We start from the raw sequence: 15,051 nt of genomic DNA, 5'->3' as shown, positions 1-15,051 counted from the left end.
GAAGTTTCCAGGTCGGTATTTTGTGAACTGAGTCCGTTGGGGAGAGCCACTGTAAATGACTCTAAAGATCTTTGCTGGACTATCTTTTAAAAAAATAAGTTTGTGATTACAGTCACCTGAGGCTTTACCAACGTAAAAGTTCACGGGAGCATTTAAATAAAAACATTTCCACATCTTCCAGCTCTTAGAAAAGTTGAGTACTTCATGGCTACTCGATGCTGCTCCTGATGTCCTCTACTGTGCTTGGGAAAAAAGATGGAAATTGATGTAAAATTAAACACACACACCCAAGCCTGAGATCAAGTGCTTCAAGTGGTGGTTAGAGAGTTGACTGTCTGCCTTAATTTGTTTTACTTTTCTCTTGAAATGTTGTGCAGGAACTTTGGAGTAGAAATTCTGGCAGGCCACAGTTATCCGTGACATGGCAGGCAGGATCTTGGTCCCCTGCGACTTAATTCTAATACCATGGCTTTTTAGTTCCCATAGCTTTTTAAACCTCTTTGTGAAATAATGATCTCTCTTCCACCGACTTTGTAGCAAACTGGTTCACTTTCTACTCCTCCTCCTCACCTTGGCTAGGTTTCCAGAAGGCTTAATTCTGGATAGTATGAGTTCAGGAACGAAATAAGTGTTTTTTCTTTTTAAATTTTTTACCTTCACACACAAAACTGCTTCATCTGTAAAATGGAAATGATGTGCTATGGATACAACCTAGATGAAACACCAAAAGGTGATTTGGTGAAAATGTAAAAAAAAAAAAATGACTAAGCAAATACTACGTGGTGGTTTATTCCTAAAGTTGGCAAATTAACATAGCTTTCTCTTTAAATCGGCATTCTTAAGATTCCATTTTCAGTGTTGCTAAACTGAGCCTTTTGGATATCTCAACATCATCTTTTGAAGCAAAAGTAACTAGCCTAATCCGTAGGAATGTTTGGGAAATTAGTCAATGAAAGCTTGAACACTTCATTGCAAAAAAGATACAGAAAAAGTCTGAAGTTACATTTAGCAGACAATAATTAGAAATAGTTTCTGTGGTTTATCGTGTGTGTATGTGTAGTGTATCTCTATTGTCTAAAAATCTGTTACCTAAGTGTATTAGAATAAGAGTTTTCCCAATGAAATCTTGTGTATACAGTCTTATTCTGCTTCATGTATATATTAACATATTCTAAGAAAAGTTGGATATTATCTGATTATTTAAAAATTCTGAGCTCTTAACTTGTTCTCCCATAGTTTGAATATGCATTCTTCCAGGTAACTTTGAGTTCCACTTGTCACAGATTAAAAAAAAAAAAAAAGAAAGAAAAACAGACTTCATACAGATACAGTATTTGAGAGTGTAATAAAAAAAACACCATCGTATGAGGCAAATATAATGGAGTTTGAACAGAAAAGTACAAGAGGCATTAGATGTGTCTGTTGCCTTATCTTCTACTTCAGTATCCTGCCATCTAGGTAGTTTTTCTGGCTTGGTCCTTGTCTTATGTTAAGGTGTGCACTCATTGGATCTCTACCGGTAGTCAGGGAAGGTTTATAGCCAGCAAAATCTTTTGTCTTCACCTTACTTTACTCCCTGGCAAAGAAATGGAAGATTAAGCATTTTTTTTTTCTTTTGGAAGGTAAATTTGGAGGAAATGTGGAAAAGAAGGCATCAGGTTTGGCTTCAGTAGAAAGTTAGGCCATGGCTCTCTCCTCTAAAACCCTTGCTTTAAAAACAAAAACGTGGATATCGCTGAAATACGGAAGGCTCTAAACAGTGAAATCTTCAAGGAAGTCTGTACTTCTAAACTTCATGCCAATAGGGACCACTTTACTGAATGACATAAAAAATATATATTTTCATTTCCAGGGTAGTCTTCATTATTTCTTTTTATTTATTTGTTATTTTCAATGTTTCCCATAGTGAGTATGTAGGTCTTTTATATCCAAACTTAAAACTTTTAAAGCTTTATCAAAATGAGATTATAATGCTTTGGGGAAAGGCTCATAACTGTAATTAGAAGTCAGTAAAACTTTTTCCTTTCGGCTGTAAAGCACGTTTCAGGTTTTCTATCACAGAAAAACACGTTAACAGAAGTTCTAATTTGGTAGTATTGTGGGCTGATAGTCTTTGATAGGAAATAGTACAGCAAAAGCCATCTCTCTCAAACATTTATTTCCTATTTTAGTCATTAGATCATTTGTAAGGTGCAACTGGTGCCTTTGCATGATAGCTCTTCTTTTACTTGAAATTTAGCTAAGCGTAAACGTAGTTCCTGTGCTCATTTCACAAGAGCAAACTTTAGGAGCCTGCATCGCAGGCCAGTTTAATCCAATATACATCTTCATTCATGAAGGCTAAAGTTGTGCTTATTGCAAGATGGCAACAGTTTAAAGTGAGAGCAGTTATGCCTTCTTCCTTGAATTGACATTTTTTCATGTTCCTATTCAGAGAGTATAGTCTTGTGCTACATTGTCTTATAAAGCATAAATGGGAAGCAATACATGTGTGCCTGTTGAGAACCGTTTATATTCAGATTGTTTTTTCAACTGTAGCCAAATCATTAAGTATGTTTACCAATACTTTACTCTTCCATTGTATTGTTTCTGTACAGCTGTTTAACGTTAGGAGGTAGCCAGGGCTTCTACCATATCAACATTTTAATCTACCTTAGCAATTTCTGTTTTGTAAGGCATATGGATTGCCTACCTTCTTTATAAGGGTAAGGATCTTACACAGCTGTTTTTTCACTGTATTTTTTGCCCTCTTTAATGGGTGTACAGTTTATAATTGGCCAAAAAAGTAGGTTGGGAAGATGTGTCTTACTTCCTTAATTATCAGGTTTTGTGGTGGGAAGAATTTGGTTAAGGAAAAAAACGAAAATCTATGTTAAGATTTTAAAAGTGACCAACATTTTCCCTGTACTCATACAGGTTTGATTTAAGAAAGAAAAAAACACACACCACCAGAATTCTTCAAAGAAAAAAAAATACGTGACTACAAAAATGTGGTATTTACAGATGTGATTTTCTGGTTGGGGTATAAAAGATACATGTTTATATATAGGACATTGCTTAGGTGAAAACATTCAGGGAATGTATTAAAATATTAAGGGGCCAGTTTTTCAGTTGCCTCATACACAAAACCAGTGAATGCCTAAAGTGTGGAATTAGAAGGGCTTCACACCCTACCCTCTTCCGTTCACAGGTGAATGACCTGTGCTGGCATGTCCGCTGTCTTTCCTGCAGTGTCTGCAGAACCTCCTTAGGAAGACACACCAGCTGTTATATTAAAGACAAAGACATTTTCTGCAAACTTGATTATTTCAGGTAGGCTGTGAAGCTTTTTCTTAATAGACACTTCCAGAAATTATTATGCAAAAATAATTTTGTAATAGGCTTTTTCTTGTCCAATTTCATTTCTTGAAGTCTCATTTTTCTTACACAATAGATTTCAAAATGAGAATGCTTTTATACTTTTGAGGTGCATTTTGTGTTAAACGAGTCTGTTAACCTCCCTTAGAACTTCAGTATACAAAAGTTAATTTTAAATAATGCTTCCATTTGGGGGAATGAAAGTTTTAGGTATTGAAAGCAGAATCATCTTTGCTGTACGTAGCTATAAAAGTATGAAATATGGGATGACTTACTGTAACAAAGCTCCTTGTTGGGGAGAATAAAAAGATGAAATGAAATCATTATGGGAGAAAAAAATTAAGGTTCATTTAAACTTTTACCAGTTTGCTGTGGAATGACCTCTGGTTTTACACCTATAATGTGCTAGGACTTTGAAGACTATGGTAAACTACATTATTCAGAACAGATTATTCCAGTATCCTAATATACAAATCTAATTCTGCTTAAAAATCCTGTTTTGTTTGTCCTTTGATTTTTAGTTTGTGAGTTTATATTTGTTTGTAACATTCTGTGTGACTCTTTGTAATCATCTAACATAAAGTTTTCCCCATGTTCTACTTCAGTTCTTTTGGACAGCTGTCTAGAAACCAAAATCGTTTTTAATCACTGCTTTCAAAATTACTGTGCCAATTTCTTTATCTGCATTTTCAAATGAAGGAACAATGTTTATTGAGAGACTAACGCCACATAATGAAGTTTGTAATATTAATTTTCTTGTTTATACTCCATTTCAAAAAGTGATTTCAGAGAGTTTAAAAATTGCTAGGGAATTTAAAACACAAGTAATTGAAATCTAGAATCTTATTTTATATAGTCATAAATCTTATAATTACCAGAACATATTTTTCAGGTTTCCTCTCCATTTTTTCAACAATTATAACAACTTATTTCTTCCTTTACTTAGGATATACTAATCTTAATTTTTACTAATTTAAAACCCTGTGGAAGATTTGGTTTTAATGTCTTATTGAAAGTCTATTTAGTGCTTTTAATATTTCATGTTATATTCTGAAATGTATTTCTAGAATTCAGTGTTTCCAAGTAAATTTTAAAAAACAAACTGACACTAGCTATAAAGATGTATTAGTCAATAGACAAAAACACATACTCTAGTCTAGTCTGACTTGGCATGCCCTGCCGTGATTACAGCTGTGACAGGAGAGATGACAAACTGTTCACTCACTCATATTTGAAGATAAAAATAAGTACTTGCCCCTAGCTTTGACATTTTGTTAAGAATGACCTGCAGTGTCCCCATTCTCAGAGTTTTAGATAATATTTCTTTCCTCCTGTGAATAACAATTCAATAGCTTTTTCACTAAAGGAAATATTTTGGAATTTTCCTTTTTCACACTCCAGAAAGAAGAATTTCTCTTTGCATTCTGTGATAATTTCTACTTTAAATGTGTTAACATTTTAGAAGATATTTAAAGCATTTTCTAATTATCTTAGCTGGGTGTTAAGGAGTCACTATTTGTTCAGCTGGTATATTTTTGTACTTCTTATGTTTTCAATCTAGAGAGTGTATCTTTGTTTCTTAAGCGTATAGGTAAATTTATGAATGCCCTGGTATTTAACAAAGTAAAAGGAATATTGAAACTCGTGTTCAGTTTGTTTAAAAGTCTTGCCTTTAAAGCAATGAGAAGATTTTTATTTTTGTAAATATGTTCAAATCGTGAACTTATCTCAAATCTTCATTGCTTACCATATCAATTTTTAGAAAAATAATTCTTGTTTCATTTTCAGCGTATTTCAGTACTTAAGTTATTCCAATGGAGCAGAGTAACAAAATGTATTAGCTTAGTGTTAGACTGATAAATATCCCACCAAGCATTAAAGTCTTCACCTCTACCTCGCTCTTTCCTGTAGAAGGTATGGAACTCGCTGCTCTCGATGTGGGAGGCACATCCATTCTACTGACTGGGTCCGGAGGGCCAAGGGGAATGTCTATCACTTGGCGTGCTTTGCCTGTTTTTCCTGCAAAAGGCAACTTTCCACGGGAGAAGAGTTTGCTTTGGTAGAAGAGAAAGTCCTCTGCAGAGTGCATTATGACTGCATGCTGGATAATTTAAAGAGAGAAGTGGAAAATGGTAAATATGTACTTAAAATACTTTCGAGTCTTTGGGGACAGTGAATACAGGGATAAAAATATGATTTTGTTTCTAAGGTCATCTTAATGCATTATTTTTGCAAAGTATAATTGTGGTAAAACTCATTAAGCGCTGTACGGTTAGTGATGGTCTCCATCTGTTTATTTACAGGGAAAGCCATGGTGTATGTATTAGCTTTGTGCCATATTCTCATGCAGCAGCTTGAGTTAAACTTTAACTTTTCTTTTTGTAAACAGTTGTTTGCCTTTAGGATGGGCCTTGAATATGGTCTTCTAACTTATTGCACTTTTGACTAAATATACAAGCCTATAAATGGAATATTGTTTCTACAGTTTTTTGAAGCATGTTTTGAAAGTTAGAGTTTTGAAATCTAGATGAAACGTACACTTTTACAACAAACCAAAGGATACAAGAAATTTGTTATTTCATGATGTGTATACCCATTTGAATTATCAACATGTATGGTGTGTTTTTTAAAATGCAGGTAATGGGATTAGTGTGGAAGGCGCCCTCCTCACAGAGCAAGATGTTAATCATCCAAAACCAGCAAAAAGAGCTCGGACCAGCTTTACGGCAGATCAGCTCCAGGTAGACCTGGCAATAAAATTACGATTTTTGAAGTCCCTCCCCACCAAAAAATAAAACAAAAAATAACCTCCTTGGCACCTAAAGACATTTTTATGTTTTTAAAAAGGTTATTTGATACTTTGTAAAAACCAACTCTGTGTGTGTGTGTGTGTGTGTATATATATATATATATATATATGCAGGCACATATGAAAACATGTATGAATAAATGAAAGCATAATATTACTCTAAAATGTTTATCATATTTCTGGTACTGTGATATCATATGATCTAGTCATTCCAGCTTTGTTCCTTTGGATATACTGATAGCAATATCAAAGTGGATACAGAATGTTAATCTGTCCTGACTTCCTGATAACATTGGCCTAACCTAGTCATTTGTATTGTGATACATAATTGCAGTAAAAGACAAAATATTTTGAGACTCAGCAAGAAAGAGATATACAGTATGTGGACCTATGGGATCTTTTTAATAAACTGTAATAAGCCTTTTTAATGGATAAGATTGTATGTTTTTTTGAATAGGAAATAATTGAATATGCCTTACCATAAATAGGAATCTGCTGGCTGACTGAAGTATAGGCCCCCTTTGTTTTTAAGAGGAACAGAGGGAGTAATTCTGTAATTTGATCAAAGAATTAGTTTTGTCCCCTGAAAAGGGGTGGTTATTTTCTGCTAAGTTTCCCTGAATATCATTGTTGTAAGTTTGATTTATACAAATTGTCAAGAAAATAATTTGATAATTACTCCTTGCTTTATGTTTAAATCTACACATAGGAGTATCATTCTTTCTGGCACTTTTTCAGATGAGGAAATCTTATTTTCTAAAAGATTAATGTGGCTGAGGTATTTGTTTTCTATTAAGGTAAAGTAATATTCATTGAGTACCTACCATATACTGCTGGATGTGTTACATACAGTATCCATTTTAGCTAAGACTTTAAAGACTGTTAGGTAATGTTAACAAATGAGTGAAAGTAATATTTTGAAAATTCACTTATAGTATTCTAAGGCCTGTGTGTATTTAAGATGGATACAATAAAACTGTTTCCAGAGAGAATGTTTTTTTCTTAGATTTATTAGGAAAGAAACCTTGATATGACAAAAATATTCCACAATAAACTGATATTGGAAAATACCCCAGCATTAAAATCTAGATCTATTTGGAAAAGACTTGCAAATAGTTCATTGTTTTGAATTTCTTAACTTAGGTATAAAGTGTCTGATCAATAAGCAGGAAATTAAAGATAAGGTAATTGAAGAAATATTTTGTTTGAACTTATCTGAATGCTTTGCTGGGTTGGAATGAAGATCCCATAACATCCCAAGTTAGAAGCTAGAAGTATTTGTGGGAGCTCTGGAAAAACACTGAGTTCCTGAAAGGCATCTTGGTTAAAATGGAATCTGTAATATAAAAATGTCACATGTTCATAAAAATATTCTATGTTTAAAATGGTCTGTGCCCATGAAGGGCTGGCTATAATTTTAGTAGTAATAATGTAAACTTTAATTTGATGTAAAAATTTACATTAAAATCTTGATTGTGCAAATTTAAAACTGTTGTAGGTAGATATACCATCTTCTATAGGAAGATAATTATAGATAGGAAAAGAATAATATTTGTAGAGGTTTTTATATGCCAGGTCCTTGGCATTTTATCTACATTATCTCCTTCAGCTTTTATTAAACTGATAAGAACAGATACTACACTTGATCTTAACCAAAAGACCAAGAAGTGATCTCCTTCAGATTTTATAGTAATTCCCTGACTTGCATAGCCTCATCTGAAAGGTTCAGGAACTCCCCTAAAGGCAGACCACTAACGGAATGCAAGAGAAGTTGTTTGGACCCTGCTCCCCAAACCACTGGTCTTTTCATTTTCTTGGCCTCTCAGGAGTCCATCATGGAATTTTGCTTAATGAAACTCTACTCAGTGACGGCAATATAGTTGCTAAAGCAAAAAAGTGAGATTCTGAATCTTGTAGACAGCCTGAAAGTTTTACATAACAAATGTGCAGAGAGTACTTAAATCATGCATTATTGAAGGAAAATGCGATTTGAGTCATATTTTAAAAGATGTCTTTCAGAACCACGTATTTTTTAAAAAACGAAAGCATAGGTGATATGCTTTCAAGGAATATGTTCATTTATTTAATATATTTAATATTTATTAGTGTTTATCTTATTCCAGGGGTGGGTAAAACAAATGAGATGGGATAACTGTCGATTTTTCCTTCTAAACTTGAATCATTTGACAGATCCTCTAATCAATCAGGCTATGTAACCTCATAGTGAAATTGCCCTATTTTTCAGAAAGCTGAGTATATTCAAGTAGTTTTTGTAGCAAAATAATTAAATGCTCATACTGTGGATGACCAGTGAGTAAGTCAAAACTATCCACACAGTATTACCTTTGGACAGAGGAGAGTTAAGGTGGGAGGAATAAATAATTTCCCCAAATTTTTCTTAGACAATATGGGAAGAAAAAAATAGTTGTTTCAAAGAATGTGGCCGCCTATGTATTTCAAAAACTGTCTCATTTATAGAAATAATAAAGAATTCCTGCCAATATTCTGGTTTGCTTATTATAAAAGCAAACCCTCTTCAGTGATGAGTAACATAAAAAATGCCAAAGTTAGCTCCTACTTTAAACTGTTTTCAAATAAAGTTGATCAGCTGCTGCTCTACTAACTACTGACATTGAAATGATGAGTATCTACAGAAGCTCACTCCTTGACCTCTGTAGAAGAGCAAGGAATAATAGTAGCATGAGTTTCTGCAGCATTAATGAGTGGAGAATGGTGAAACTACAAATTAAAAGGGTCTTTTTTGTGTGCATGTGAGAATAATCGCTGATACTATTAAAAGGAAGATGGAAGAACAGTGAGTACTTTTCCTACATATTCTTTACAGTATTTCAATTCTAAGCAATGCTGACTTTAGTTGTACTTTACTGCTTGACGAGAAATTGCATTATTAAATGTAATGTGGTTCCATTATTAAACTTCTGAGTTTGAAATATATTTTTAAAAGCATTGTTTTTGTTTTACGAAAATGATCAGTAATAACCTTACAAGCAAATTCTAAATATCTGTTCAGATTTTTCTGCTTGCGATAAGAAAGATATAATTATTTTTTAAAGATTTATTTATTTATTTGAAAGTCAGAATTACACAGAGAGAAGGAGAAGCAGAGAGAGAAAGAGGCCTTCCATCCGCTGGTTCACTCCCCAGTTGGCTGCAATGGCCAAAGCTGTGTGGATCTGAAGCCAGGAGCCAAGAGGTTCTTCCGGCCTCCCATGCAGGTGCAAGGGCCCAACGTCTTGGCCATCTTCTGTTTTCCCAGGCCATAGCAGAGTGCTGGATCAGAAGTGGAGCAGCCGGATCTTGAACCGGCGCCCATATGGGATGCTGGCACTGCAGGCAGCAACTTTACCTACTACATCAATAATAATTCTTTTTTCTCTTTGAGATGTTATATGCTGAACTATGTATGAACACAACTATCTTCGCATATGAAGACTGGAGTAATGCATTTAGAGTAGGAAAGGAAGAATAAAGCGAACTAAGGCAGATTATAAACTTATAGGCCAATTATGCCTTTCTAAAAAAGCAAAAATCCCTGTATTATTTATAGCATTTGTAGATATGATATAGTTGATGGGGAAGCCAGGAGAGCTACATTCTTGAAGAGTCGCATTTCAGTTAAGAGAGATCTTAACTGAAAATATAATTAGTAAACCTCTTACATTTTCCTGGAACAACATTGGCCTTCCCCCTACTTCCTCCATATTGTCTTTAGATTTTCTGCACATTGTCATGTTACATTCTGTCATAAATTCCTATGTGTATATTATGCAACAGGAAGGGAGTTTAACTCCTGGGGTTATGTGGAATAAGACATTCCTCTTATACTGAAGGAACTCATGTTCTGTTATAAGGAGGAGACGTGCAAACAAATAATTTCACTATCCTCTGACAAGTGCAGTCTATGAGGAGTATGGTGGAGAATGCAGTTAATTTTGTCTGTTGGAAAGGATGCAGGGACCAGTGATGCTTTAGGTCTTTAGATAGGTTGGTCATCTCCCTCTCATGTTTGCAGACAAACACAATCCTGTTAGAGGCCACATTTGTCAGAACACATTCTTTTGTTTTATAATCTTCCTACAGTTGATTGGCTTTTAGTTATAAATGGCAGGTATCTCACTTGATTCTCACAATAATTCTCTTTTCTGAAAGAATCCAAAGCCCTTGGCTTGAATTTTTATTCTGCTACTCCCTCTTTATCTCTACTGCTCTCCCTTTAAACTTCATTGTGTTAGTCATTGACATGTCTGTGTTCTTCTTCCAGGAAATTAAGACAAGGAACAGTTTTTGTTGTATTGTTTTTTGTTTTTTCATGTATTGCTATCTCATAGCAACTTGGCAGAGTGGTTTCGTTCCAAAGTTTCATGTCAGAATTATCTGAGTGTTTTCAATAGATGTTTAGACTCTGGTAAATTCTTATTCAATAGACTGATTTCTCTCTTCAATATCCCAGGTACTGTTTGCATACAGCATGTGCCCAAACCAATGATGGGCTTTTCTATAATTAGCTGGAATGTATGTGTTGAGCAGTGTACTGCTTACAAACCAGTGAAAATTTTATTAGGGGCACTAAACTTGTTTTGCTCAATAGAGGTTGGTAGAAAATGTGATAATATTTTTTCCATTTTGTTAAGTTTTATAATGCTGGAAGTTTTACAAGTGAGAAAAATAGACTTAAACTATTTATATGCATTCAAACAATGTAAAAAAGAAAAGATGCATTTATTTCTAGCAGCAGAGTTGAAAGACAGTATTTTATGTTGAAATGGATTTTTTTTAAGATCTGAACATCTGGGAGGGCGTTTGGCCTAGCTGTTAGGCTACCAGTTGGGATACCCGTATACCATGTAAGAGTGTTTGGGTTCAATTCCTGGCTCTGCTCCAGATTCCAGCTTACTTTTAATGGTGACCTTGGGAGACTGCAATTAATGGCTCAAGTAGTTGGGCCTGTGTTCTGGGGAGACCTAGTCTGAGTTCCTGACTCCTGGGTTGCCCTGACTGAGCCATGACAATTGGAGGCATTTGTGGGTAAACCAGCAGATGGGAACCTGTACTTTGTGGACAATGAACTTGTAAAGGACCCGACTGATCAGCAAGGAGAAAATTTATTTAAAAAAACCTCATTATAACAATTTATGTGTAAACTTACAAAATACATGTTCTTTTTCAAATTTACATACTTCCCCATATTGATTTTCAAGTAATAAAATACATTTTCATTTTTATGCATGTTTTATCTCTCCCATCATCAAAATGCAGAAGACTAAATTGCTTATTTTTTTTAATATTTACTATCTGCATTTTTTTTAAAAAACAGGTTATGCAAGCACAGTTTGCTCAGGACAACAACCCAGATGCACAGACCCTCCAGAAACTGGCAGAGAGGACAGGCTTGAGCAGACGTGTGATACAGGTGATTATTCAAAAGTCAAAAAACACTAAACATTCTAACTCTAGGTCTTTGAGTGTGCCTTTTTGTGTGTGTGTGAAGAAATGTCAAAACATTGGCTTCCCATTTTAGGCTTCCATTTGTCAAATGACTCTGAGCATTTTACTTTGTTCAATGCTCACAGCAACACTAAGATCCTTAAACTAAAATAGACAACTGAAATTCCAAGCTAACTCTGGTTCTGAGGTCCATGTTATTTTCTACTTTTTCTATGATTATGTCTTTGTGTGTAGGGGATGTTGATGGCCTTTGCTAAACATGAGTTTAGCATGAGTTTGTGGGAGTGTAAAACTAAAAGGCATAAGTTAGAGCAAGTTTATTGTAATGTGGGATTCATATTTGGAAATTATGGAAAATGAAATTGTTGAAGTTGAACGTGGAGAGGTCTATCGTGCAAAGTTCTCTGCTGAGTAGAAGAAAACCATGATACATAATTTTAGGAAAAAAGGCTCATGAAAGTATCTGGAAAGAGTTGGAGTTGGAGTGAGTAGAGGTGGATCATTTAGTTGAGATGCCCAGCAAAGTCTTGTTTTGTTTTGTTTTGTTTTGTTTTTAAGTGACTTAACTAGGGTAGCAGCCCTAGAATTCAAGAAACATTTTATCGGCTACACACTGACAGCAGATGCTGGATGCTAGAGAGACAAGAAAAGGAATTACAGGCTATAATGGAGAAGCAGAGAGGAGTCAAAGATGGCTCTTAAAATTGAAGTCAGACTATGTACAGGAATGGTGCTGGCAGGGATATTAATGTCAAAAGAAAGCTGGATTAGTCCGTGAGAGGGAAATAAAGCTCATTCTAATTGTGCCAGTCATGCTGTAATGATGGCAGTTGGGTAAGTAAGCAGGAATTCTCAAGGATGAATGGGATTCAAACAAAGAGATCTAGTGTCATGAAACTGGATGAGATGCTTTAGAAATAGAGTGTGTAAAAAGTGAAGAATGGAATACAGCGAGAGAGAGAGAGAGAGAGAGAGAGAGAGCGAGCAAGCAGGGTGAGAAGTGCTGTTTGAATGGGACTTGAAAACAGGCAGAACCAAGGAGAGGACCTGGTAAAGAAGCCACGTGCACTATGAAGAAATGGAGTGGACTCTGGAAGGAGTTGTCCAGCTGTGTTGGGTTGTTAGAGTGACCAGGGAAATGAACACGAATTTTAAATGATACTGAAGTTTCAAAAAGTTTGAGGAATTAAGACAAATAACTATAGTTGGCAAGATGAAATTTGGTGGTAATGGGGAGGCAAATTCCTTCGCTTTATATATATATATATATATATATATATATTTTTTTTTTTTTTTTTTTGACAGAGTGGACAGTGAGAGAGACAGAGAGAAAGGTCTTCCTTTGCCATTGGTTCACCCTCCAGTGGCCGCCGCGGCTGGCGCGCTGTGGCCGGTGCACCGCGCTGATCCGATGGCAGGAGCCAGGTGCTTATCCTGGTCTCCCATGGGGTGCAGGGCCCAAGCACTTGGGCCATCCTCCACTGCACTCCCGGGCCACAGCAGAGAGCTGGCCTGGAAGAGGGGCAACTGGGACAGAATCCGGTGCCCCAACCGGGACTAGAACCCCGTGTGCCGGCGCCACAAGGTGGAGGATTAGCCTACTGAGCCGCGGCACTGGCCTCGCTTTATATATATTTTATGTTGCATGGTTGATATATGGGTGTTTGTTCTTCAGTAAACCTGAAGTGTTTCATAATTAATAAATCATCACCTATACAAAGAAGTAGACAAGAAAGACCTGATGGCATTGTAACTTCTCTGAATACTTAGATTCCTGGTTGTTTGGGTTGGCTGCCATGTGATGAGGGCCCCTTAGACAAATTTCACCACTTCTGTATTTTCAGATGCACAGAGTATTGTTTTTATTCTGGAGTGCCAGATTTTAAAAATAGACCAACAGGAAAGCAACATAAAATAGTGCTGCCTTTAAAACAAGCCTACCCAGGCTATGACAGATGTAGGAATCATACCCTTTTATTAAAGGCCACAGGGATGATGTTTATCTGGGGATAAGGAGTTCAGGAGATGGAAAGGGAAGGAATAGTATATACAGAGCAGCATCTTTAAATATGTGCGAAAGGCTCTCTGGCAAGGGAATATAGGGAAGGGCGCTGGTGTTCACTCGTAGTGAACTTTCTCAGTATGAAAGGCTGTAAAAATGGGATAACTGCCATTGGCAGTAGTGAGTTCCTGTGCCTGGAAGCTAAGTTTCCTTTGTAAGTTAGTTCAAACTCAATGAGCTAAGGAATCCTTCTAATTTAAGATTCTGTGCTTTTATATCAAAGACAGCTACCTTAGGTCAGATTCATGATTGTCTCAAAGTCGGAAGTAGACATCAGTCATGTAGTTTTTAGGTGTTTAAGTCACCAGAATTAGGAGTAAGTTAACTTCATGCCAAGTGCTAAAACTTGAAAAATATAATTTTGGATGTTTCCATTTAATATATAAAGACTGAATATTCAATATTTTCAATAAGATGTCAAATCATAAAATATTAACATACAAAATTGTACTGACAAAAAGTACTTCAAAAAGCTCATAAAGGAGCTGTTGTTGTGGCACAGTGGGTTAAGCTATCTCCTGCAATGCCAGCATCCCATATGGGGGTGCTGGTTTAAATCCCAGATGCTCCACTTCTGATGTAGCACCTGTTAATGTGTCTGGGAAAACAGCAGAGGATGGCCCAAGTACTTGGGCCCCTGTACCCATGTGGGAGACCTGGATGAAGCTGCTGGCCTCAGCCTGGCCCAGCCCTGGCTATTGTGGCCATTTGGGGATCAGCAGATGGAAGATCTTATTCTCTCTGCCTCTCATTTTCTCTCTGTAACTCTCTCTGCCTTTCAAATAAGTGAATCTATTTTTTTTTTTAAAGCTAACAGAAACAATTGAATTAAGTTTAGTTTGATGCAAAAAAATCACTTTAAACCCATGCATAGTTCTTTCATAAAACCATTTTCCATGATATTTTTAAAGTCCCTTGTATCTATGATTTAAAATGTTTTGTCCATTAAAATGAACTTTTAATTCCATTTTTTACAAATGTTTGAAGTACCCTGGTGCATATCTATATATAATTTAAATATATAAATCTCCGATATATATATATATATATTTTTGTTTTTTTTTGACAGGCAGAGTGGACAGTGAGAGAGAGACAGAGAGAGAAAGGTCTTCCTTTGCCGTTGGTTCACCCTCCAATGGCCGCCGCTGCAGCCGGCGCACCGCGCTGATCCGATGGCAGGAGCCAGGATCCAGGTGCTTTTCCTGGTCTCCCATGGGGTGCAGGGCCCAAGCACCTGGGCCATCCTCCACTGCACTCCCTGGCCACAGCAGAGAGCTGGCCTGGAAGAGGGGCAACCGGGACAGAATCCGGCGCCCCAACCGGGACTAGAACCCGGTGTGCCGGCGCCGCAAGGTGG

At 36.2% G+C, this 15,051-nt stretch overlaps 1 protein-coding gene and 1 pseudogene across 6 annotated transcripts in view; one reads left to right on the top strand and one right to left on the bottom strand.

Moving 5' to 3' along the window:
• LHX8 (LIM homeobox 8) overlaps positions 1 to 15,051 on the top strand; it is a 30,778-nt gene that overhangs the window by 3,170 nt on the left and 12,557 nt on the right. For all 6 annotated transcript variants that reach the window (XM_089337189.1, XM_008265056.5, XM_051857586.3 and 3 more), the window contains 4 exons: positions 3,191 to 3,312; positions 5,269 to 5,489; positions 5,995 to 6,098; positions 11,502 to 11,597. In XM_089337189.1, the coding sequence (XP_089193315.1) occupies positions 3,191 to 3,312; positions 5,269 to 5,489; positions 5,995 to 6,098; positions 11,502 to 11,597 (543 nt within the window). The remainder of the gene's footprint in view (positions 1 to 3,190; positions 3,313 to 5,268; positions 5,490 to 5,994; positions 6,099 to 11,501; positions 11,598 to 15,051) is intronic.
• On the bottom strand, positions 7,696 to 7,838 carry LOC127493900 (U2 spliceosomal RNA; annotated as a pseudogene).

Source organism: Oryctolagus cuniculus, chromosome 7 (genome assembly GCF_051225735.1).
Source record: "Oryctolagus cuniculus isolate XC-2025 breed Fujian yellow rabbit chromosome 7, ASM5122573v1, whole genome shotgun sequence".
NCBI lineage: Eukaryota > Metazoa > Chordata > Mammalia > Lagomorpha > Leporidae > Oryctolagus > Oryctolagus cuniculus.
This window is presented reverse-complemented; position numbering and strand designations above follow the sequence as displayed.